Raw genomic sequence first — 25,595 nt, 5'->3', positions numbered from 1 at the left:
AGAGTTCTTAATTTTAAAGTAGTTTAAATTATCAACCTTTTTGTATATGGTTGGTGCTTTTTATAAACTGCACTAATCCTGAAGTCATAAAAGTATTTTCCTATATTATATATAAACTTTACCAATTTGCCTTTTCATATTTAGATCAGCAGTACATGTGGGGTTGATATTTTGTGTACAGTATGAAGTAGAAGTCACTTTCATATTCTTCCCTATATATATCCAAATGATGAAACACTATTTTTTTAAAAGATTTTATTTATTTATTTGACAGAGATCACAAGTAGGCAGAGAGGGAAGCACGGGTTGGGCGGTGTGGGGGGCAGCCAGCACCCTGCTGAGCAGAGAGCTTGATGCCCAGCTCCATCCCAGGACCCTGAGTCCATGACCTGAGCCTAAGGCAGAGGCTTAACCCACTGAGCCACCCAGGCACCCCAGAAACACTATTTTTTAAAAACATAGTCCTTTCTCTACTGCTCTCCGTGCCACTTTTATCATAAATCGAGTAACCATTTTTAGATGGGTCTGTTGATGCTTTTTCTATTCTCTTCCATCGTCTATTTTCGACCCTTGTCATAATTATTATAGGTTTGTATTAGTATATGTTTAAAACAAGTTTTTATGGTAAAAGAGTACTCCCATTTTGTAATTCTTCAAAAAGACACTTCCAAGCTTTTGTTAGGTGCTTTGTATTTCCATGTAAATTTTAGAATTAAGTTGTCAGTTGATACACATAAAATCCTCCACCATCGAGAAAATAGTGGACTAGGGAGCTCTTCGAGTAACTGTTAGAATCACCTTTATTGGAATTCTGGAATCCAATAAAGGAAACATTGGGCGACTAGGAGCGTGCTTCATGAAGAAAAAGACTGCTAAGTTCACAAGGAAGCGTTGTCGTGTTTGTGTTCACCCACCCAGCAGGCCTCCTGCCTCAGCTAGTTGGTAGCTATGGAGACAAACATTTACTTTCTTGGTGTGGCTTTCTAGGGCCAAGGGGTCAACTAGAGATCTTATTCTCAAAAATTGTTGTTGTGGACTTTGACCTCTCTGGCAGTTGCTTTAGGGACCTGCACAGAGGCTTGCCTTTGTTTCTCCTCACTGCCCGGCACCCCCAGGGCTGGGCCAGTTCCCTGCCCACAGACAAGATACAGGGGGTGCCAGACAGGTCAAGAACAGGCAGACCCAGAGCCTGGGAAGGACAAGACTGAGGATGAACATACAGGGTGTCTGAATAAATAGAGAGTATATTAAAAAATCAATTAGTGATTGTCAGGTCCTGGCCGGGGAGGGAGAGAATGGGGAAATGGGGAGTGACTGCTTAAGGGTATGTGGATATGGGGTTTCCTTTGGAGTAAAAAAAATATTCTGGAAATAGACAGTGGCTAAACAATGTTGTGAATGTATCAGATGCACTAATGGTAAATTTGTGTTGTGTGTATTTGACACTATTTTATTTTATTTTTTAGAGAGAAAGAGTGGCAGGAGAGGGGCAGAGGGAGAGAGAGAAAATCTTAAGCAGACTTCATGCCCATTGTGGAGCCTGATGTGGGGTGCAATCTCACAACCCTGAGATCATGACCAGAGCCAAAACGGAGAGTCAGATGCCTAACTGACTGAGCCACCCAGGTGCCCCTAACAAAATTTTTAAAAATGTTTTTAAAAATATTTTGGAAGTGGGATTGTATTGAATATTTATGTCAGTTTGAGGAAAATGGACTTCTCAACTCTTTTGAGAGCTCCAGTCCATGAACATTTGTAGGAAACATGGTGAGGTACTTCCCAGATTCCTTTTACAAGGAGTTAGTACCCAGTTCAGTCCCAGGGACTGTGATAGCAGAGAGCCTCCAGCTCCGAGCACCTTGTTTCTACCTTATCTGGGGAGAACTGCCTCAAGGTCAGTCAGGTATTTCCAGGGCAGTTCATATCCAGTAACCAAGCAGTGTAGGGTAGAGTAGGGAAGGGGGCATAAAGTCTATCCTGAGGTAGTCCAGTTTGGCAATATTCACTCTAGAAGCCACAGGCTTGGATTGCCCTGCATAGTAACTCAAACACATCCTTCCTCTTCTTTTCTAGGTGTTGATCCCTTATTAACATGTGGCACCCAAATGTCTTTTCAGTATCTTCTTCTGGAAATCCCAATCCTTAACATTATTTAGTTGTTTTATAATTTCTCTCAACAATGCTTTATAGTTTTCTGTGTAGAGAATTTGCACATTCTTTCTTAGATTTAGACCTTGCTTTTTCAAGCTCTTTTTAAATAGTAATTAGAAAATTTTTACTAACTTTGGGGCACGTGAGTGACTCAGTTGCTTGAGCATCCCACTCTTGGTTTCGGCTCAGGTCATGATCTAATGGTTAATGGGGTTGAGCTCCACTTCATCGTCGGGCTTCATGCTCTGTGGAGAGTCTGCTTGAAGGTTCTTTGTCTCTGCCCCTCCTCCCACTCATGAATACTCTCTCGCTAAAATAAATAAATCTTTAAAACAAAAATTTTTTTACTGATTTCTGTTGCAAATACATAGGAAAACAAGTAATTTTTGTTTGTTTCTTAGCTTTGTTTCAGCAACTTTGCTCCCTCATTTATTAATTCCAATAATTAGTGCATAGATTCTTTTGGATTTCCTACAGGAACAAGCATGCCAAATTCAAATAATGAGTTTATTTTTTCCCTTTCCAAATATACAATTTATTTATTTTTCTCGTACTTCCACATTAACTAGAGCCTTCAGTAAATTGGTGAATACAAGTGGTAACCACTGCCATTCATGATTTCAAAAGGAGAGGGCTCAACAATCCATCAAGTATACAGTATGCTATAGGTTTTTGTGTAGAAAACTTTTATTAGAAAGTTCACTTGGGCTCCTGGGTGGCTCAGTGGGTTAATCTGCTGCCTTCGGCTCAGGTCATGATCTCAGGGTCCTGGGACTGAGTCCCTCATCAGGCTCTCTGCTCAGCAGGGAGCCTGCTTCCCTCTCTCTGTCTCTGCCTGCCTCTCTGTCTACTTGTGATCTCTGTCAAATAAACAAATAAAATCTTAAAAAAAAAAAAAAGGAAGTTCTCTTCTCTGAGCGAAAACAAGTTTTTCCCCCAATCCAAAAAATGGATGTTAAATTTTATGACATTTCTCTGCTCTTATTGAGATATTATTATTTTACTTGAATGTTAAACTACTTAGCATTTCTGGAATATACACATTTTGGTCAAAATGTCTTATATTTTTCAAATATCACTGAACTTAGTTTGCTAGTACTTTGCTTAAATTTTTGTAACTACATTCAGGCAAACCATGTAATTTACTTTCTTATATTGTTTCTGTCAGATTTTGGTATCACATTTAGCTGACATAGTAGCACAAGCTGAGAAATGTTCCTTCTCATATTGTGTGTTCTTTCTTCTGTAAATGGAAGGATTTACCAGGGAAGCCAGAAGTTTACTTGGTGGAAAGATTCTAAATTACAGAATTAGTTTATAGTTATAGATATATTCCTATCTTATATTTATTTTTGTGCTACATTTGATAAGTTGTACTTTTCTGGAAGTTGCCTGTTTCACTTAAATTTTCAAGTTTATTTACTAGAATTATTGATAATATTCTTTAATGATCTTTATAATGATTCTTTAATGATCTATTATAATTTCTTTTTATTTTCTGCCTATTCACTTTCTTTCTTTCTTCCCTCTTAATTGTATTTATTGAAGTATAATTAACATACACTGTTACATTACTTTCAAATTTACAACGTATTGATTCCACAATTTTATATATTAGTCAGTGCTCATCAAGATAAGTGTAGTGTAGTCACCATACTATGTCACTGCAGTGTTACTGCGTTCCCTATGCTGTAGTTTTCATCTCCATGACTTATTTATTTTAAAACTAGAAGTTGTACCTCTTAATCCCCTTCATCTATTTCACTCATCCCTTCACACATCTCCCCTCTGGAAACTACCAGTTTGTTATCTGTATTTAAGTCTTGAGAGAGCAGGAAGATGGCAATGGAGTAGGAGGACCCTAGGCTCATCTCATCCCACTAATAAAAGTAGATGACTATCAAAACATCCTCAATACCCTAGAAATCGACCTGAAGAGCAACATAACAAATTCCACAACTAAAGGAAGAGAAGCCACATTGAAGAAGGTAGGAAGTGCAGAGATACAGTTTAGAGGAAAAATAGTTCACAAGTGCTGTGACGTGAGCCGTGGTCATGGAGAAGGGCAGGAGCATACAGGGGAACACACAAGAAAAATGTTTCCCCAAAGCTATTGGCTTGGAAAATGAGAGGGACTGAATTTTATGGGTTCCTGTAACCACCAGGGCTTGAAGTCTGAAGTTTTAAAGGTCAGCAGGCTTGACTGGGGTAGAACCTGGAAGGCACTGCTACTCCTGGAGAAAAGGCAGGCAGACAACCCAGGCGCAGACAGCTTGGAAACAGCAATCTTAAGAACACCTAGGGCACTCAAGGGCTGATTATTTGGTCTTCTCAGAGTGTGTCCCTAAGAGGCAGCATTCACAGAGATACCTCTCTGGGAACAAAGGAGCTGGCCAACACCATTTCCTAACCCTGCCCCTCAGCATAAACACAGAGCCACCTTTGGGAAGTAGTGCAGCACTGATACTGGCTGCCTAACTTGCATACACCAAGTCCTACACCACCCCTCACCTCCTGGCCCTGGTGGAGCTGTCCTTCTCAGTCACACTTGTCTCAGTCCCAATGTGGTGGACATCTCCCCAAAAAGACCAGCACAAACTCCTTCTCCTGCTCATACAATGTCTTCCTACCAGAGAGTTTTGCAGGGCTTCAATTCTGGTGGAGGTGATAATGAGTCTCATTTCAGAAGCAGACCAGAGCACACCTAGTTAAAACTCTCCACATTCAGGCCAGGGACCAAACCCTTCCCATACCAATCAAGGGGAGCCTCTGGCCTAAAGGACAGAGCAGAGGACATGATAGCAGAATGCAGAAAACACACACTGGAGATATTCCCTGAAGTACCAGGCCCTGGATACTATAGAGCCTCTTCTTCATAAGGCCATTACTTTTAGGAGCAGGAGACATTACTGGCTTTTCTAACACAGTGAACAAGGCAGAGACTTAGACAAAATGTGAAGACAGAGGAACTTACCCCAAATGAAGGAACAAGGTAAGGCCACTGCCAAAGATCTAACTAAAACAGATATAAGTAACATGCTTGATGGAGAATTTAAAGAAATGATAATAAGGATACTCCCTAGGCTTGAAAAAATAATTTAAGACATCAGTGAGACCCTTACCACAGATAAAAGAGTTAAAAAAGAATCCAAAATGAAGAGTGCAATACACAAGATTAGAAACACACTTGATTCAATGAACAGTAAGCTGGAAGAAGCAAAGGAATTAATTAATGACCTAGAAGACAAAGTAATAGAGAGCAATAAAGTTGAACAAGAGAGGACAGTTATGCAACATGAGAATAGACTCAGGGAACTGACTGACTCCAATAAACATAATAACATTTGTATTATTGGAATACAAAAGGAAGAAGAGAGAGAAAGGGGGCAGAAAATTTATTTGAAAAAATAATAGCTGAAAACTTCCCTAATATGGAGAAGGAAACAGACATCCAGATATAGGAGGCACAGAGAACTCATATCAAAATCAACAAAAACAGGCCAACACCAAGACATATTATAATTAATTTGCAAAATATAATGATAAGGAAAAAACTTAAAAAACAGCAAGACAAAAGAAGTCCTTAACTTCTTATAAAGGAAATAAAGGAAAACGCACAAGGATAGCAGGAGATTTTTCAACAGAAATGCGGCAAGCAAGAAGAGAGTGGCATGATATATTCAAAGTGCTTAATGGGAAGAATCTGCAGCCAAGAATACTCGATGCAGCAAGGCTGTCATTCAGAATAGAATGAGAGATGAAGAGTTTTTCAGACAAACAAAAACCAGTGGAGTTCATTACCACTGCAAGAAATATTAAAGCAATTCTTTGAGTGGAAAATGGAGACCAAAAGTGAGGGTATAAAGGCAGGAAACACAAAAGCAGTAAAAATTAGTATTTCTGTAAAAAAATCAAAGAACTCACATAAAAAGGATATAAAATATAATAACGTATACCTAAAATGTAGGAGGGAGAGGGGAAATGAATGGGTTCCAATTTAAGTGGCCACCAACTTAATATAGGTTGCTGTCTGAAGAAGAAGTTATATATGAATCTAATTGTAACCATGTATTGAAAACCACTAGTAAACATCCAAATAATATAAAGATAGAGAAAGAAATCAAATATCTTACTGAAGAAAATCAGCAAAACATGAGAGGAAGATAAAAAGGATCAGAGAAAATTTCCCAAAACAACCACAAAACAAATAATAAAATGGATGTGTGTGTGTGTGTGTGTGTGTGTCAGAATGGTTCAAATAAGACCCATCTTATTGCTGTATACAGGAGATTCATTTCAAACCTAATGATGTTTGCAGATTGAAAGTGAGAGGATGGAGAAACATCTATTGTGCAAATGGGTGTCAAAAGAAAGAGGGAGGAGCAATATTGATATCAAATAGACTTTAAAACAAAGACTGTAATTGGAGGTAAAACAAGGACACTATATCCTAATAAAGGGGATAATCCAGGAAGAAAAACAATTGTAAATATTTATGCCCCCAACATGGGAGCACCCAATATATGAAACAGTAACAAACATAAAGGAACTCATTGATAGTGTAGTGGGTAATAGTAGAGAACATTAACACCCCATGTACATCAATGGACAAATCATCTAAAAAGAAAATAAACAGGGAAACAATAGCTCTGAATGACCAACTGGATCAGATGAACCTAACAGATATATTCAGAACATTCCATCCTAAAATAGCAGAATATACATTTTTCTCAAGTGCACATGGGACATTCTCCAGAGTGGATCACATTTTAGGTCACAAAACAGGCATCAACAAATACAGAAAGATTGAAGTCATGCCACACACCTTTTCTGATCACAATGCCATGAAACTAGAAGTCAGCCACAAGAAAAATGAAACAACCACAAATACATGGAATTTAAACAACACACTACTAAGTCATGAATGGGTCAAAACAGGAAATTAAAGAAATGTTGAATCACTAAATTTTACAACTGAATCTAATATTACACTGTATGTTAACTAACTGGAATTGGAATTAAACTTTTGCTTGTGGATGTCCAGTTTTTCCAGCACTGTTAAAAACTATCCTTTTCCTGTTGAATTGGCTTTGGTCTTTTGTCAGAGACAAGTTGACTGTATTTATGTGGGGCTATTTCCAGAATGTCTCTCTGTTCCACTGATCTGTTGTCTTTTCTTTTGCTAATACCACACTTGATTATTACAGCTTCATAGTAAGTTTTAAAGTTGGGTCCACCATCGCTTCTCGGCCTTTTGGCTAAGATCAAGTGTAAAGTTGGGTCCACCAATTTTGTTATTCTCCTTCAATATTATGCAAATGGCAATATTATGTTGGTTATTTAACATTGTGTTCATTATTCTAGGTCTCTTTCTTGTATAAACTTAAGAATCAGTTTGTCCATATCTACCAAATAACTTGGGATTTTGATTGAGATTGCATTTACGCTATAGAAGAGTGGGCACCTTGACAGTATTGAATCATTCTATCCAGATACATTGAATATCTCTCCTTTCATTTAAGTCTTCTTTTATGGGCACCTCGGTGGCTCAGTCGGTTAAGCATCTTCCTTCCACTCAGGTCATGATCCCAGGGTTCTGGGGTTGAGCTTTCTGCTCCACAGGGGTCTGCTTCTCCCTCTGCCCCCGCCAACATGTTCTCTCTCTCTCTTTCTCAAATAAATCTTTAAAAAAAAAAAAAAGGTCTTCTTTTATTACAGTGTTGTTTCCTTCATAAAGATTTTAATATATTTTGTTAGATTTATACCTGCATATTTCATTTTTTGTTGTTAATATAAGTGGCATTGTGTTTTGAATTTCAAATTCCAGTTGTTTGTTGCTGGTATATAAGAGAGCAGTTGGCTTTTGCATGTTAATGTAGTATCCCCCAACATTATTATAGTTGCTTTTTTGTGCCAGGAATTTCTTCATTGATTCATTGGAATTTTTAATATAGGCAGTTATGTTTTCTGTGAACAAAGACAGATTTTTTTCCATTTCAACTTGTATACCTTTTATTTCTTTTTCTTATTGAATTAGCTATGACTTCCAATATGATGTTGAATAGAAGGGGTGAAGGGACATCTTTGCCTTGTTCCTGCTCTTAGCAGGAAAGCATGCAGTTTCTCACCAATAAATATAATAGGTGTGTTTATTGTTGGATACCCTTTGTCAAGTTGAGGAAGCTTGTCTCTATTCCTAGTTTGTCAGAATTTTTATCATGAATTGGTATTGAATTTTATCAAATACTTTTTCTGCATTGTTGATATGATCATACGATTTTTCTTCTTTAGCCTTTTGTAATTTGATAATAACCTTGCGTACCTGGAATGAATCCCACTTGCTTGTGGTATATAATTCCTTTGTTGAATTTGACTTGCTAATATTTTCTTGAGGATTTTTGCATCTATGTTCATGAGAGATAATGGTCTGTAATTTTCCTTTCTTGTGGTGTCTCCCTCTGGTTTGGGTATTAGGATAATGCTGGCCTCATAGAATGTGTTAAGGAGTATTCCCTTTCCTTCTGTTTTCTGGAATAGATTTCAGAGAATTGGTACAATTCTTTCCTTAAATGGTAGTATTCATGACTGAACCTATTGAAGCTTGGTGCTTTCTTTTTTGAAAGGTTTATTATTGATTCAGTTTCTTTAATAGGTCTATTCAGATTTTCTGTATCTGCTTGTGTGAGTTTTGTCAGGTTGTATCTTTCAGGGATTTGAACCATTACATATAGGCTATCAAATTTGTAGGCATAGAGTTTTTCTTAATATTTGTTAATTATCCTTTTAGCATCCCTGGAATCAGTAGTGATAGCCCCTCTTTTCTGATATTAGTCATTTGTGTCTTCCCTCTCTCTCTTTTTTCTTCTTCATTTTCCTGGTCAGAAGCTTACCCATTTTATTGATCTTTTCAAAGAACTAGCTTTTAATTTCTTTTATTTTTCGTATTGGTTTCCTATTTTGATTTCACTGATTTCTGCTTTAGCTTTTATTATTTCTTTTCTTTTGCTTACTTTTGATTTAATTTCTTTTCCTAGAGTCTTAAGATGGAAGTCTCGAATATTGATTTCAAGTCTTTCTTGTTTTCAAATATATTTATTCAGTGTTATAAATTTTCCTCTAAGCACCATTGCCTCTGCATGTCATGAATTTTGATAAGCTGTATTTTCATTTTCCCTTAGGTCGAAATATTTGTAAATTTCTCTTGAGACTTCTTATTTGATCTATTTGTAACTGAGAGTGTATTGTTGAATTTCCAAGTTCTGGACTTTTCAGCTATGCTTCTGTTCCTGATTTCTAATTTAATTCCATTGGCATCTGAGAGCATGCTTTGGATAATTTCTATTATTTTATAGTTGTTAAGGTGTGTTTTATGGTCCATAACATGTTCTATCTCAGTAAATGTTCCATATGAGCTTGAGAAGAGTGTATATTTGCTATTGTTGGATAATGTGTTTTAGAAATGTCAGGTCTAGGTGATTACAACAAGTGTTGTTCAGTTTCATAATGGATTTAATGATTTTTCTGTCTACTGAATATGGCAGTTACTGATAGAGAGGTGTTGAAATTCTCCAACTATAATAGTGGATTTCTCCAGTTCTTATAGTGCCTTACATGTTTGGATAGTCTCTTGTTAGGCATAAATACTTTAGGAATTGTTATATCTTCAAAGAGAATTGGCCACTTTATCATCATGTAATCCTCTTCTTTATCACTAAGAATTTTCCTTGCTCTGAATTCAGCTTTTTCTGAAATTAATATAGCCGTTCAGTTTTCATTTAGTTGGTGTTAGTGAATATGTTATGTTTCTCCATAACTTTGCTTTTAACCTGTGTCTTTATATTTAAAATATTTTTTGTAGACAACATACAGTTAGATCTTATTTTTTAAATCTATGTTTATAGTCTCTGCCTTTCACTTGTATATTTAGACCATTGATATTTAATATAGTGATTGATATCTAACATATTTGTTAATGTTTTCAGCAATGGAAAGCAATAAATTTCTTGCCCTTGTTCTTTCTTTTTTCATATTCTTTTTCTGCCTTCTCTGGCTTTAATTGAGCATTTTATATGATTCTATTTTCTTTCAGTATATCAATTATAACTCTTTTTTACTAATTTTTGGTTTCCCTAGAGTTTGCTGTGAATATTTACAATTAGTGTAAGTCCACTTTAAATAACACTATTCCACTAAATAAAATTTCCAATGAGGTTAGGAGACAAAGTCATGCTAAAAGGAAGGGAAGTGCCTCAAATATCCAGCCAGTTCTCATCCCCATCTGAGTTTGTAAATGGTAGAAGGATAAAGAAGTAAACTCAAATCTTCCCAAAAGTACACCTGGATTTCCCATAGGCTTTAGTAGTTGAGTAGATAGAGACTTGCCAGGACCACCTCTGAGAAATAGGGAAAAACTAGAAATGGACAGACCAGATATGAATTACTAAAACTATAATCCACGCTTGACCCACTTCAATTTCTGATTAGATTGACATGATAATCCTTTCACCCTAACTGACTAAAAGAGGAAAGAAAAAAAAATCCATGGAGCTGTACACTTAGGATTTGCCTAATTTAGTGGAGATAAAAGTACATATATAGTGAATTTTGTTTGGGTGGCTCAGTGGGTTGGGCCTCTGCCTTCGGCTCGGGTCATGATCCCAGGGTCCTGGGATCGAGCCCTGCATCGGGTTCTCTGCTCAGCAGGGAGCCTGCTTCTCCCTCTCCCTCTGCCTGCCTCTCTGCCTGCTTGTGATCTCTTTAAAAAAAAAAAAAAAAAAGACTTAAAAAAAAAATTATATACAGTGGACCCTTGAACAATGTTGAGATGAGATAGTGACCCCCCCCAACCCTGCCATGCAGTGGAAAGTCCATATGTAACTTGTGACTCTCCAAAAAGTCAACTACAAATAACATAGTGTTGACCAGAAGCCTTACTAATAACATAAGTAGTCATTTAACACATATTTTATGTGTTATATGTATTACATACTTTATTCTTACATTCAAGTAAGCTAAAGTAACATGTCAAGAAAATCTTAAGGAGGAGAAATTACTTTTACAGTACTGTACTATAGAAGATCTTCATATAGGGCTGCCTGGGTGGCTCCGTGGGTTAAGCCTTTGCCTTCAGCTCAGGTCATGATCTCAGTGTCCTGGGATTGAGTTCCGCATTGGGCACCCTGCTAGGTGGGGAGCCTGCTTTCGCCTCCCTCTCTCTCTCTCCCTCTCTGCCTACTTGTGATCTCTTTCTGTCAAATAAATAAAATCTTAAAAAAAAAAAAAAAGAAGATCTTCATATAAGTTGACCTGCATTCTTCAAACCCATGTTGTTCAAGCATCACCTGCATAAACTTTATGAATTTTATAAATAAAAGTTTTAGATCCTGTTATAAAACATATCAATTCATGTTAGAATTGTGATCCTATATATGTATACATGTGTATATACATTCTTTAGTCAGGAGAAAATTGTGCAAAACTTCATGTGGTCTTTCAGGCTTTACATGAATGATTTAGGATAACATGAATTTTCACATCTAACTTAATATTATCAGGAGGTAAGATCAAATTGTCTTCTGATTGAGTACCCAAAATTGTTTTCTCTACTTTGCATTTGGTACAGGGCACTAAAATTTAGAATACCAGTTATATACAATTCTTATAAAATTTAAACATATATTTTTGACCTAACAAAAGTTAGTTAGGAAAGGTCATTTGGTGTTAAATTAGCCAACCATAATTTTTTCCCTGAATTTACCAATAAAGTAATATTTAATATGTAAATCATGTATTTGAGGACTTATGTAAAATTTCTGTCTTGTGAATAACAACATATCAGTTGGTTTTTATACTTAAATGTTTCACAGAAAATAAACACAATTTGGTATCATTTTTCCAGTTTTCATGGAAGATGTTTTATTTATTGGATGCTGTAAGAAATTAAATCTTAAAATATTTTTTAATTTAAAAATAATTATTTGAGGTTTATCTGATCTATTTCATAAATAATATATGTTCAGCAACTATTTTAACATGATAGAGTCAGAAGTAGAGAACTAATGTATACAGTGTTGAAGAGTAATACATTTTTTTATAGGCAGAGCTTCTAGATGCTGCTGCTGGCGTTCATGTACGATTCCGATTAGGTGGTGTAAGTATGGATGAATTCTTATTTGGTAGTTTTAAAGCATATTTATGTGAAATTGAAAAGATGTAATTTTAAAAATGTAAACCATTTTTTGGTAATTAGATTACAATGGTCCTTTGAACTTCTCCATATACAGGTTAAATTTCCACCTGATATATACTATAAAATTTTCACTCATAGACATATTGAAGATCTGTGTGCTAATAGCCCTAGAAATTATACAAAACTTCCAGCAAAATATACATCTCATATTAAAAGTGGTGATCTTCAGGAAGAGAATCATAGTGGCTGGTATCGTCGTGTAGAAAACAATGGTTGGAGGCCTGTCACCGATACAGTAAGAAAAGAGAAATATTAATAATTTTGACTCATATATTTAGAAACTCGTTTGTCTTTTTGAAAATTAATTTTAAAACAATAAATTTTGATAATTTGATAAAGAGTGATGACATTAACTACCAGGTTACTAATAATACTTCAAGATCAGCAGTGTATCTTTTTTTTCTTTACTTCTGCTTTTAGTAATCAGCTTTGATCTGGGTCATCTTTAGATCCAGATAACAAAGCAAATTTGAAAATTTTGTTGAATCTATATTAATTAATCCTTGGACTAGAGCTGGGAATTCTTAAGAAAAAGATAATGTTTTCTCTTATAGAGCTTGTAACAGCAGGGACTAGTGGGAAATAATTTGGGTCGTCATAGTGTTTGGAACTTTAATATATCCTCATTATCTGAATGAAATGATTTTAACTGCACATGGTTTTGATTTAGGGACTTTTCCAAAGGCACCCAGGTTTAATGTCATTTCTGTGGAGATTCTAAGGATGTTTGTAAGCTTACATTTTGCAGGTTAATCAGGTTCTATAGTTCTAGATGTCTCTTTGGGCTCATATCTTCATTCAGGTCCTTAGTCTCTGGTATGCAGATTATAGAATTGATATATTAAGTATACTAAAAAGTGAAAATGATCAAAGTGTGAGTTCATACATTCATTCAACAAACCTTACTGCATACCAACTGTGTGTCAGGCATTGTACTCGATGCTAGGGATACAATGGTAGATAAAATAGTCTCTCCCCTCAAGTGTTTTTTCTTTTTAATTTAGGAGAGAGTCAAGTGAAAAGAATATTTCAGTACAGTGCTGTAAGTCTGTGCTTTAAGAGGGACAGATACACAGTGTTACAGGGGATAGCAAACTTTCCTCCTTTTTCTTTACTGTGTATGTGGTAAAGAAGAGGAAATGAATTCAAAGTAAGAAAACAGGCAACCGGTTAGGATAGCAGGTCACACGGGGAAACCACAAAGTTTTGGAGCATAATGATGAGACTGTTCTTGAAGGGTGCCTGTACTCCTTGAGAATTAGAGTCTTCAGAAGTCAACAGCACGAATAGTAGGTAAGGTCTGTTATGAAAAACAAAAAGAGTACTGGAGTATGTCTATGCATTTATCTGTTCAACCAATAGTTATTAAGTACCTCAAGATATGAGTGCTTTGTTAGTCTTTCTATAACATGTGTCTCTGAAAGTGCAATGTGCCACTCACCCATGGTATATAAGAAGTACCTTAAAAGGGGTGTATTCACTCCTGTGTTTCTACCTTGACATATTCCTACTGAACTCACAGAAATTCTTGTCTGTAACCAGATAACCTCACAATCAGTATCTCAGCACTTTGTGTTACTCATTTTTCATTTCCTCAATAGTTTTGGATGTCTACTGAAAATGCAGAGGTAGGAGAAGAAAAAGAAATTGAATTCCATTTCTCTAAACTGAAGAGAAGACAAGATGTGGAAAAGAAAAGAAAAATTAGAAAGATAGAATGGATGAGGAAAATGTAAGTTGAAAAGTTAATGAAATAGTTAGACTTACTAAATATATACTATTTTAAGTTCTTTTAAAAAATGCTATCACTATTAAAATGACTACATGCTATTTTTCAAAGAAAATGTAAGATTACAGTTCTGTTTTTTAAAATGCATAGAAAGCAAACATTTAACAAATGTGTGTTATGTGTGAGATACTGTTAATCTCTAGGATATAAATGGGGAAAGACATGTTGTCTTTGACCTCAAGGAAATTACAGTCTATTGGAATATTAGATATGAAAGTAAACATTTACTCTTGTATACCAAATAACTTTTATTTGGCCCTCCAGATCCAATCTGTACCCTTCTTAACCCTTCTTTTTGCCCTAAGACCCTGACCTGTATGGATTGCACTAAAAGTTATTCTGTACATGTCTAACAAATGTTAATAGCAAGTGAAAACATCAAATTGTTTACAATTTTACTTCACTCCATACACAGAACAAATCCCCCAGATATGTAAAGTAATACAAAAACTCCAGGATCCCAAATTATGTAAAATTCACAGGTACTCATGAGATACAAGGTGGTCATGGATCAGCAGACTCCATATTGTTAACATGTCCATTGTCTCCGAATTGATTTGTACATTCAGTTCAGTCACAATAAAAATGTTACAGCAGGATTTGGGGGGAAATTGGCAAGTTGATTTGAAAATTTTTATGGAAATGCATAGGAACTAGTTTAGCCAAGAGCAATTTTGGAAACATAAATTTGGAGAATTTATACTACTTGATTCCAAGACTTACTCCAAAGCTACTATACTCAAGACATTGTATTATCAGCATAAATGTAGACATAGGTTAATAGTACAGAATCAAGAGTTGAGAAAAATGGATACATATATACACTGATGAGTTTTAACACAGGTGCTAAGGCACTGTAATTGGAAAATGATGTTCTTTTCAATGGATTAGATATTTAAATACAGAAAAATGAACATTGACTCTTATCTCTCACACCATATACATAAAATTTTATATCTCAAAAGAGATCACAGATCTTAATATAAAAGCTAAGGTCATAAAATACCTACAAGTAGGCAAAGGAGAAAATCTTAGTCACCTTAGTTCTGGCAAAAATTTCTTATGTAGGACACAGAAGGCATGACATATAAAAAAGTTGTCAAATTACACTTCATCAAAGTTAAAAGCTTTTGCTCTCTGAAAGACACTTAAAAAAAAAAAAAAGACAAGCTACATGTATATTAGCTAACTGGAATTTGAATAAAATCTTGAGGAAAAAAAGACAAGCCATAGACAGGAAGAAACCATTAGCGAGATATATATACATACATATATATATGTATGTATGTGTATATATATATATAATTACTCATGTATATATATGTGAGTAGTTGTCAGTAGTTGTCTGGAGATAGGGGTTTGGGGGAATGAAGGAAGGAAAGGATGAGAAAGGGACACAAGGAACTTTGGGGGGGCGATGGAAATGTTCATTTTTTACTATAGTGATGGAGTCACAGGTGTATACTTAAGTCAAAACTCTTCATGTTCTGTTTAAAGATGTGTGTTACTGTACATCAGCTATACCTCAGTAAAGTTATAAAAACTTTTGTGACCCCCCCCACCCATTTTGTCCACCCCCCAACCTTTGACAGTCACCAATCTATTCTATTTATTTATTATTTATTCTATTCTATTTATCTGTGAGCTTGTGTATTTTTAGTTTCCATATGTAAGTGAGATCGTAGGGTATTTTATCTTTCTCTGTCTGACTTGCTTCACTTAGATAATGCTCTCAAGCTCCATTTGTGTTATTACAAATGGCCAGATTTCATTTTTTTATGGCTGGATAATATTCTTCTGTGTGTATCACATTTTCTTTATCCGTCTATCCATTGATTTTTATAAGAACATGTGCAGACATTCAGAAGACTTTGATAAAGTAGTTCTTCATCTCTTGTACCTGCAGGGTGAGTTGGGGGCAGCCCAGGAACCAGTTGTAAGGGTTGTAGGGTTACAGTGCCTACATGCAAGCAAGTACTTAATGCTCTTGGGTCCTGGGCACTAGTAAGGGCACGAGTGGTGAGGAAGTGGAACCCAGAGACCTGGGAGGGGGACAGATGGGCAGGCATGGACAAGGCTGAGAACTTTGAACTTAAAACTCCCCTCTTGGTGGTGGAAATTCTTCCTGCCTGTTCTGTGGGGCCCAGGCCTTTTCTGCATAAAAGCGTTCCAGCCCCTGCACCTGGCATAGTTGCTGCATGTGCCCATGTTGCTTCTCCTCAGCATTCTCCCACGAACATCGCACGTTGCCTCCAGCCCACGGAGAGAGTTCTGTCTCAGAACAGCCCGGACACAGAGGTCAAGGTCTAGTCCAGGAGCAGATTGCTTATTAATCAAAAGGCTTACAAGAATTTACCAGCCTTTCATAGGAGCCTTGGAAACATGTGAGAGTGGATTTTCAGGTTGTGAGATCAGAAGATGATTGGGTTAAATTTACTGATAATGATCACATTCATTTAGGATTATGAATTCAATGTGTTGGCTTGAGACACAGAAATGATGTTAGTCTGTCTAGTTGATTAATCAAAGCCTGAACTCAGCCGAAGCTCTGCCATTGCAAATGCCTGCCCTCCTCTGGTGTACTGTAGAGAAAAGCATTTCTGGTCTCGGGAATGCATGTCTTCGTTCCTCTCATGTACAGTCTACTCAGCTACCCACTAGCTATAACCCCAGGCCCAGAAGACAGTTTTCATCAAGTCACTAATACATGAGAGGAGCTGCAGAGTTCTGGATGAACTCCATGGTAGCTGTTTTTATAGACCGGAAATGACAGTGGGGAGAGCTGTGGTGGAATTGGTACCTTTAGTTTGCCGGGAATAATGGAACTCTGAAGTGGTAGGGGTCGCAGCTAAGCTTCCAGAAGCGTTTCCTCTAATGCAGCAAGTCAGGACAGCCCCTGGCCCCTGGGATGCTGCTATTGGCCTGACTCCTGTTCTTTCTCATCCCAGCCAGCAAGCAGAAAGAGAGGCAGTTCGCATTTACATGGAAAGAAGAGGATGTGCCTTTCTTTCTCATTCTCAGAGCTGTGTCTGCTCTCCTGCTGTTCTCCCTAGGGGCTTGTACATCTCCCTTCCCACAGACCATCATGCCTGTCCTTGCACTGGTGACCTTACACTCATCAGAGGCAGTGAGCAGAAATAATTCCCCAATGACTTCATAGGACAAATGCACACCAGAGGGAGAGAGAATTTTGCAAAATGCTAAGGGTTTGTCACATGACTAAAGCTTATGGACATTTTGGGATATCCTTTCTAAAGTGAGAGACAAGTTTCAGTATCTTGGTGTGTCTGTCTTGAAGGCACACAGCACTTACAGGGCATCTCTGGATTTAGCAGCTAAATGTGCTGCTCCAGCCTGTTTTCATGGTAACCCAATGAGGCTGCTGAGCTCCAGTGGGACAAGGTGTAAGGGTGAACATGGTAGCAGGTCCACAGCGTGGTCACGGTCCTCCCACTTGGCCTTTAGGGCCAAGCAGTCCCAGCAGTATTGGACAGACAGTGAAATACTGTATGGGGCTTTTTGTAATGAGAGGATCTTAGCACAGAGGGTTTAGGAGTAGGGTAATGCCCTTTTCTGCCAACCTCTGTTTTAAATTTGAAAATCAGTTCCAGTTCTGCTACTAGGCTGAGGGAGAGACCAGGTGCTTGGCAGGAGGACTGGAGTGCTCTGCGATTATGAGCTGACCTGGGTTTTATCTAATCCAGTGAACTGTAAAGCTGAGAGTATACAGCATCATCTCAGTACAAAGTAGATGAAGTGCAAAAGAGAATGGGTCTGAGACGGTCCGGAGGGCGGTGGTAAACTGTATGAGGTAAGCTGTATGGTAAGCTGTATGAGCAGGTGGCCCGGAGTCCTTCAACACCCGCTTATGCTGCATTGGCACTGCTCTTCTCCATGCCTTTGGCTTCATGGGGAGTCCCCTGTGGCCAGCTAACAGAGGAGAATATATTAGATCTAATTCATCAGGGATCAGCACAGGTTTCTGGCAACATCCAAATATGGACAGTCCCTACATTACAGCCCCCAAGTAGGCTCACAGAATGGTCAAAGGGTGTCCTCCCAGTGAGCACAGCCAGTTTTCTACTTCATATATAAAGGAGAACAGCTTGAGACAGGAACCTTATTGTCTGTGGGCGATAACTGAGAGCTTCTCCGCTGATTAGGCACTTGGGTGGGATTAAATGGGGAAATTGGGATTGGATCTGGGGCAGGTATACTCACAATGGGCATAGCGTATGTTTGTGTCCTTGTGAGTGCCCTCCCAAGGGCCTAAGAGGCAGAAAGTGCTAAGTATTCAGATGGACGAGATGACCCAGCCTGTGGATGTCCGTCTCACTGACCGCCTCCGTGGCTGCCCAGTGGAGCCATGCACAAGGCGGCCGTGGGTGCAGGCATGGAGGCTGCATACAGACTCCTAAACTTGGTCTTTTCCTCACTGCGGTCGTTCCCACTCCATAGTCTCAGCTGACTGGACAGCAAAGGCCGTTGCTCTGCCTCCGACAGCGTGCTGGCTGCCTGGTGGCAGGGTGGTTAGTCCCTTCACAGTCAGGTGGCATCTCTTCGTGTTCGCAGTGATAGACAAACATTCTGGATGTGTGTTTGATTTCTCTGCTTGCGTCACTTCGGTCAGCAGTACCATTTATTACAGAGCCTTATCCATCATCATTTTGTTCCATTCAACATTGCCTCTAACCAGGGGCCCATGGACAGTACAGGAAGTGTAGTAATAGGCTCAGAACAACAAAGTACATGCACCGTGTGTGCCGTCACCCAGAAGTGGCACTGATGGAACATTAGAATGATTTGCTGAAGCCCAGGCATAGCACGGGGCGGGGCGGGGGATGAGGTGGGGTGGGGTGGGGAGACCGCCTGGTAATAAGCCAATGTACATGGACAATAATCCTTTTTTTCCCTTTCCTCTGTTTACTCTCAAAACAATCTTCATCCATAACTGGGCTCTCTATTTCTAATGACACGGACATTTCTATCTCAAACTCAACTGGTGTAACACTGAATTTCTTACATTCTTCACCATAAAAATTGTTTCTATTCCATATTCCTCTTGGCCTCAGGTTAGGATACCATCATTTACCCAGTCATCCAAGCCAGAAATGTAGGGGTTCGCCTTGACTGCTTACCTTTCATAAGCTCCCATGTGTCATCTGTCATAAAGTCCCATCAGTTCTGCTTCCAAACACTCTCCCCAGTCCGGCGTGCCCGTCCCTCCCCGACTGGAGCGCTCAGTGCTCTCGTCTCTACTTCACAGGCAGGGTCCTTCTGCTTGCTCCCTCTGTCTCCAGTCTTTTGCCATCTCTGTGTAAACACTAGTGCCGTGTCTCAAAAACAGATTAAATCCCCTCCTTACCTGAAACATATTAGGAGCTCACTGTCCCTACATCCCACATGATAGCCCCTCTCCCCAGGTTGCTCTTTTCTGGCTCAATTCCATGGCAACAAGGCTTTCACCATTTTTTTTCTTTTTAATTAAAGATTTTATTTATTTGACAGAGATCACAAGTAGGCAGAGAGGCAGGCAGAGAGAGATGGGGGAAGGGAAGCAGGCTCCCCGCTGAGCAGAAAGCCCAATGTGGGGTTCCATGCGGGGCTCGATCCCAGGACCCTGAGATCATGACCTGAGCTGAAGGCAGAGGCTTTAACCCACTGAGCCACCCAGGCGCCCCAGCTTTCACATTTTGATACGTGGCTCAAACATCTCTTTCTGAAGCCTGCCCTGACTTAGCTAGGCACTGGCACTTTTTTTGGAGGTGCCTTCACAGATCTATAAATACTCAGTTGTCACAATTTTGCAGATCTCCTCATATTGGTCTGCTGCTTCCACTGTACTTTGAGCTCCTGAAGAACAGGGACTCTGATCTATTTGTCAGCACAGGGCTGTAGACATAGAAGATGCTTAATGAATACGTGTTTTTTGTTGAATGAATTGAGTGAGTGAGCAAGTCAGTCATTCAGTCCTTATGGCTGGATGTGGTTGTAATGTTTCCTTTATGTAAGGTTGCAGGGGGTGAAGGAGAAACGTTACTTGGTATGCTTTGTTCACTGATGGCATCCTCTACCGACCTTTGCTGAGAATCAGCAGTGAACAAAACAAACAAAATCTTTGTATTTTTTAATCTTTCTCTTAATTAAAAAAAAGTGTATTTTTTATATTCCCTTCCTGTGTCCTACAGATCTTAGCTCTTCTTGACTTCTTTTCCAGTTTAAACTTGGATTCTTAGTAGGTCTTTTGCATTTTAACTTCTCTCCCTGGTGGTATATTCAGAAAGACATTTTCATAATTTTTTTCTCTTTAAATTTTCTATCTTAGAATAAGAGATCATTTTAAAATGGATATATTGGAACATTACCTCTAAAGCCAAATTTTATATTGTTTTTGTTTTAAATACCATTTTTTATAAAACAAGTTATGATTATAAAGTGATCTGTATTTCTGGTTACTATTATATTTGAAGTTCTGTCCTACTTGCTAGCCTATCATTGTTTGATTACTGTTCTAGCCCCCTTAACTATAAATAGTGACTAATATTTAAAAAGTTTAAAACAGAATTAAATTCTTGGAATAAGTATTATAATTCTCTTTAAAATTCATCCTTTTCCTGTATATCCTTGATGAGAGCAAAAATAGATAACTGAACCTTTAAATCACTGTTGCCAAAGAAAAAAGAAATATCATCCAGGTGTCTGAATCTAATCACAAGTGTATATTTGGGAATATAAAACAGGAAAGAACTCATAAAAAATGTGTTCACCTCTGCCTTCCAGAAGTTGCTGATTTTTAAGTACCTTTTTGTTGTGGCATCAGCATTTGTTAATAAACCTGGGCCATTGGGTACCATCATTCATTCATTTAGTGTATATATTTTTGAGTGCCTATTATGTTCGGGAAATATAGAGTAGAGGATTGCAAGTTCCACAGAGGAATCCCACCTCTGCACACAATGCTTTGCAAATGGTGGACAGTCGATAAATATTTATTACATGAGGAAGTGACTGAAGAACTATAGAAAAATTGTGAAATCATACTTTCTTAAAATTTGTGCTCTTGCTAACTAATATAAACTAAGAGGCATGTTTCTCCTTCTATGAGAGTAGCTCTCATGAATCATTAACTATTTGAAAAAGTTAGAAACTTCATGAAGGCAGAGACGTACCTTGTTACTGTCAGACCCCTTACCATCCAGGAACTTAACCCACTGAGCCACCCAGGCGTCCCACCATCCAGGAACTTGTAAGCCTTCTTTTATTGAATGTTTCCAATGTGCCAGTCATAGTTTGGAATGCTTTATAAAGATTCACACTTCTAAATCCTTCTGGAATGCTGAGAAGAGGATATGATGATTACCATTTTAAGGTAATCTGAAGCCCAAGAAGACTAGGTTATTTGGAAAGGTCATAGAGCTAGTAAATAAATCACAGAAGCAAGACTCAAGGCCAGATGGCTGGATATCAGAGCCCTACCTAGCCCTACATGACCACTGTGCCACTTCCTGCTCTGTGTTGATTTAATAAATGAAAACAGTTTCAGCATAGGTTAACTTTAAAAACGGAATGCCAATATAGATCCTAAAACGAAAAACCAAAGGAAAAATGCTATTTTCCAATATTCTTGGTAAAGACTGCTGACTTGTCTCTACTCACTCAGCTCACGTGCGGTAGATGCACGCACTGATGCATGAGACAGGACATGAGACAGAACAGTGCCACCGAAGAAGTCTCAGCTTGGAGTCCCTTTCAAATACGGGCTCTGACATCTGTTTACTGCTTACATGATCCTGAGCAATGTCTTAACTTCTTCACCTCCCCATTTGCTCACCCATAAAATGGGAGTAAAAACAGCTGTCACAGAGGGCTGCGTCTTTTTTAGAATTAAACAAGATAATGTATGAAAAGTACCTGACACAAAAGAGGGTGTTACCATCTCTCCTCCCTTTGACTCTCCCTCTCTTTCCCGTTCCCCTCCACTTTCCCAGCCATTCCCAGCCCTTAGCCACATGACCTTGTCTTCCAGGACTTAATCTCTCTCCTGAAAGACGAGAGGGCTACTCATCTGATCTCCAGGATCCTTTGACTCTAATTTTGTGATTCAGTGATTTAGTTGGATTTTCATTGTTATCACAGCAGTGCAGTGTACTGAGGGGTGGTTTTGAAATGAGGCTTTATGGGTAACATGGTTGATTCAGTTGCTTTCTTTCCCTTTCTTTTTTCTTTTTTTTCCCCCAAAACATCTCATCACATAGAATTGGTTTGGATGTATTTAAGTTAAATCGGGTGAAAACGTGGTTTAATATGTAAATGGCTTCACAGCAACAATATATCTATTAACTGCATCTACTAGTAATGACCGGTTTCACAAAATCGATGTCTCCCTTCCTTTCCCCGTTTAGGTACTATGCAGGAAACCTAGAGGCTAAGTCAACAAATCGTAGAACTCTAGATTTAATTCACACAGCAACCAAGGGGCTCATGAGAGCTGTGGAAAGCGGTGGACTAGATTCAGTGATGGAATGGGAAGTGGATGAAGTGCTGAACTGGACAAATGCCCTGAACTTTGATGAGTAAATGCTTTCTGCTTTTCCTGGGGAGCAAAGGCAGGCCCCGTGTGTGTTTCTGATGTTCCCACCTCTGCTTCGAATCTTGGGCCCACAAACGTAGTCTTAAAAAAAAGAAAAAAAGAAAGGGTATTGTTTGTCTAGAAAAAAAGAAGATATGAGGGAAGAATATAAAAAAGATGATATAAAAGAAAAAAATTGGACTTGGGTATTTTTTTAATTGAAGTATAATTAACATACAATGTTATATGAGTTGTAGGTCTATAGATAGTGATTCAACAGTTCTGTGTATAGCTCAGTGTTCACCATGATAAATACAGTCACCATCTGTCACCACACAACTTTACTATGTGTATTACCGACTGTATTCCTAGTGCTGTACTTCTCATCTCTGTGACTTGTATCTTTTAATCCCCTTTATCTGTTTTACCCATTCTGCCACCCATCTCCCTTTGACAAACATCTGTGCTCTATATTTAGAGTCTGGGTTTTTTTGTTCATTTGTTTTTTAGAAACAAAATCTAGTTCTTAGATTCCACACAAAGTGAAATTCTTTGGTATTTGTCTTTCTCTGTCTGACTTATTTCACCTAGCGTTATACCCTCTATCTCCACCCATATTTCCACTAATGTCAAGAGTTCATTTTTTATGGCCAAGTAATATTCCACTGTGTGTGTGTGTGTGTGTGTGTGTGTGTGTGTGTGTGTACGTACCACATCTTCTTTATCCATTCATCACTTGATAGACAACTTGAAGCAACTTGGGTTGCTTCCATATCATGGCTACTGTAAATAATGTTGCAATAAACATACATATCTTTTCAGATTAGTATATTTGTTTCTTTTGGTAAATACCCAGTAGTGGAATTACTGGATCATATGGTATTTAAGTTTTTAATTTTCCATACTGTTTCCACAGTGGCTGTACCAGTTTTCATTCCCATGAATAGTGCAGGAGGGTTTCCTTTTCTCCATATCCTCACCAACACTTAACTATTTCTTCTCTTGTTGATTTTAGTTATTCTGATAGGTATAAGGTGATATCGCATTGTGGTTTTCATTTGCATTTCCCTGATGAGTGAAGTTGAGCATCTTTTCATGTGTCTGTTGCCCATCTGCATGTCTTCTTAAGAGAAATGTACATTCATATCTCCCACCCATTTTTAACTGGATTTGTGTGTGTGTGTGTGTGTGTGTGTCTGTGTGTGTGTGTGTGTTGAGTTGTATAAGTTCTTCATATATTTTGGATATTAACCCCTCATTGGATATTTTATCTGTAAATATCTCCCATTTAGTAGGTTGCCTTTTCATTTTGTTCATAGTTTACTTTGCTATGTAAAAGCTTTTTATTTGGTATAGTCCCAGTAATTTATTTTTGGTATTGTTTTCTTTGCCTGAGGAGACATAGCTAGAAAAATGTTGCCAAGACCACTATCAAGAAATTATTGCATACATTTTCTTTCTAGGATATTTCTAGTTTTAGGTCTCACATTTAGATCTATAATCATTTTGAGTTTATTTTTGTGTGTGGTTTGAAGAAGTGGTTCAGTTTCATTCTTTTGCATGTGGCTGTCAAGTTTTCCCAACTCGATTTATTGAAGAAAATATCTTTATTATATATTCTTGCCCCCTTTGTTCTAGATTAATTAGCCATATATGTATGGGTTTATTTCTGCCTCTGTACTCCATTCCATTGACCTATGTGTCTGTTTTCATACCAGTGCCATACTGTTTTAATTACTATAACTTCGTAGTGTATTTTGAATTCTAGGATTATGATACCTCCAGCTTTTATTCTTCTTTCTTGAGATTGCTTTGGCTATTTGGGGTCTTTTGTGGTTCCATTCTAATTTTATGATTGTTCTAGTTCTGTGAAAAATGCTTTTGGTGTTTCAATAGGGATTATGTTATATCTATAGATTGCTTTGGGTAGTGTGAATATTTTAACATTTAAAAACCAATGGGGCACCTGGGTGGCTCAGAGGGTTAACCCTCTGCCTTCAGCTCAGGTCATGGTCTCAGGGTCCTGGGATCGAACCCTGCATTGGGCTCTGTGCTCAGCAGGGAGCCTGCTTCTCCCTCTTTCCTGCCTGCTTCTCTCTCTTTCTCTGCCTGCTTCTCTGCCTACTTGTGATCTCTGTCTGTGTGAAATAAATAAGTAAATAAATCTTTAAAAAAATCTTATAAAAACCAATGTGCAAATGTGGTATATCTTTCCATTTGTGTTGTGTTCAATTTCTTTGATCATTATCTTACAGTTGCCAGCGTATGGGTTTTTTACCTCATTTATTAGGTTTATACCTAGATATTTTACTCTTTTGGGTACAATTGAACATGGGATTGTTTTCTTAATTTCTCTTTCTGCTACTTTGTCATCAATGTGTAGAAATGTGACAGATTTCTGTATATTAATATTGGAATATTGCAATTCTACTAAGTTCATTTATGAATTCTTTTTTTTATTATTAATTTCTTTTCAGCATTACAGAATTCATTGTTTATGCATCACACCTAGTGCTACATGCCATATGTGCCCTCCATAATACCCACCACCTGGCTCCCCCTACCTCCCACCCCCACCCTCTTCAAGACCCTCAGGTTGTTTTTCAGAGTCCATAGTCTCTCATGGTTCACCTCCCCTTCCAATTTCCCTCAACTCCCTTCTCCTCTCCATCTCCCCATGTCCTCTGTGTTATTCCTTATGCCCCACAAATAAGTGAAACCATATGATAATTGACTCTCTCTGCTTGACTTATTTCACTCAGCATAATCTCTTCTAGTCCCGTCCATGTTGATACAAAAGTTGAGTATTCATCCTTTCTGATGGAGGCATAATACTC

At 37.9% G+C, this 25,595-nt stretch overlaps 1 protein-coding gene across 3 annotated transcripts in view; it reads left to right on the top strand.

Annotated features, from left to right (window-relative positions):
• C9H11orf65 (chromosome 9 C11orf65 homolog) overlaps positions 1-25,595 on the top strand; it is a 66,654-nt gene that overhangs the window by 27,081 nt on the left and 13,978 nt on the right. For 2 of the 3 annotated variants that reach the window (XM_032360074.1, XM_032360072.1), the window contains 4 exons: positions 12,248-12,301; positions 12,435-12,635; positions 14,002-14,132; positions 22,592-22,762. In XM_032360074.1, coding sequence (XP_032215965.1) covers positions 12,248-12,301; positions 12,435-12,635; positions 14,002-14,132; positions 22,592-22,762 — 557 coding nt within the window. The remainder of the gene's footprint in view (positions 1-12,247; positions 12,302-12,434; positions 12,636-14,001; positions 14,133-22,591; positions 22,763-25,595) is intronic. The other variant, XM_032360073.1, reaches the window with a different exon arrangement.

Source organism: Mustela erminea, chromosome 9, assembly GCF_009829155.1.
Source record: "Mustela erminea isolate mMusErm1 chromosome 9, mMusErm1.Pri, whole genome shotgun sequence".
Lineage (NCBI taxonomy): Eukaryota > Metazoa > Chordata > Mammalia > Carnivora > Mustelidae > Mustela > Mustela erminea.
The sequence above is the reverse complement of the archived record's forward strand: the minus strand, read 5'-3'. Positions and strand labels throughout refer to the sequence as shown.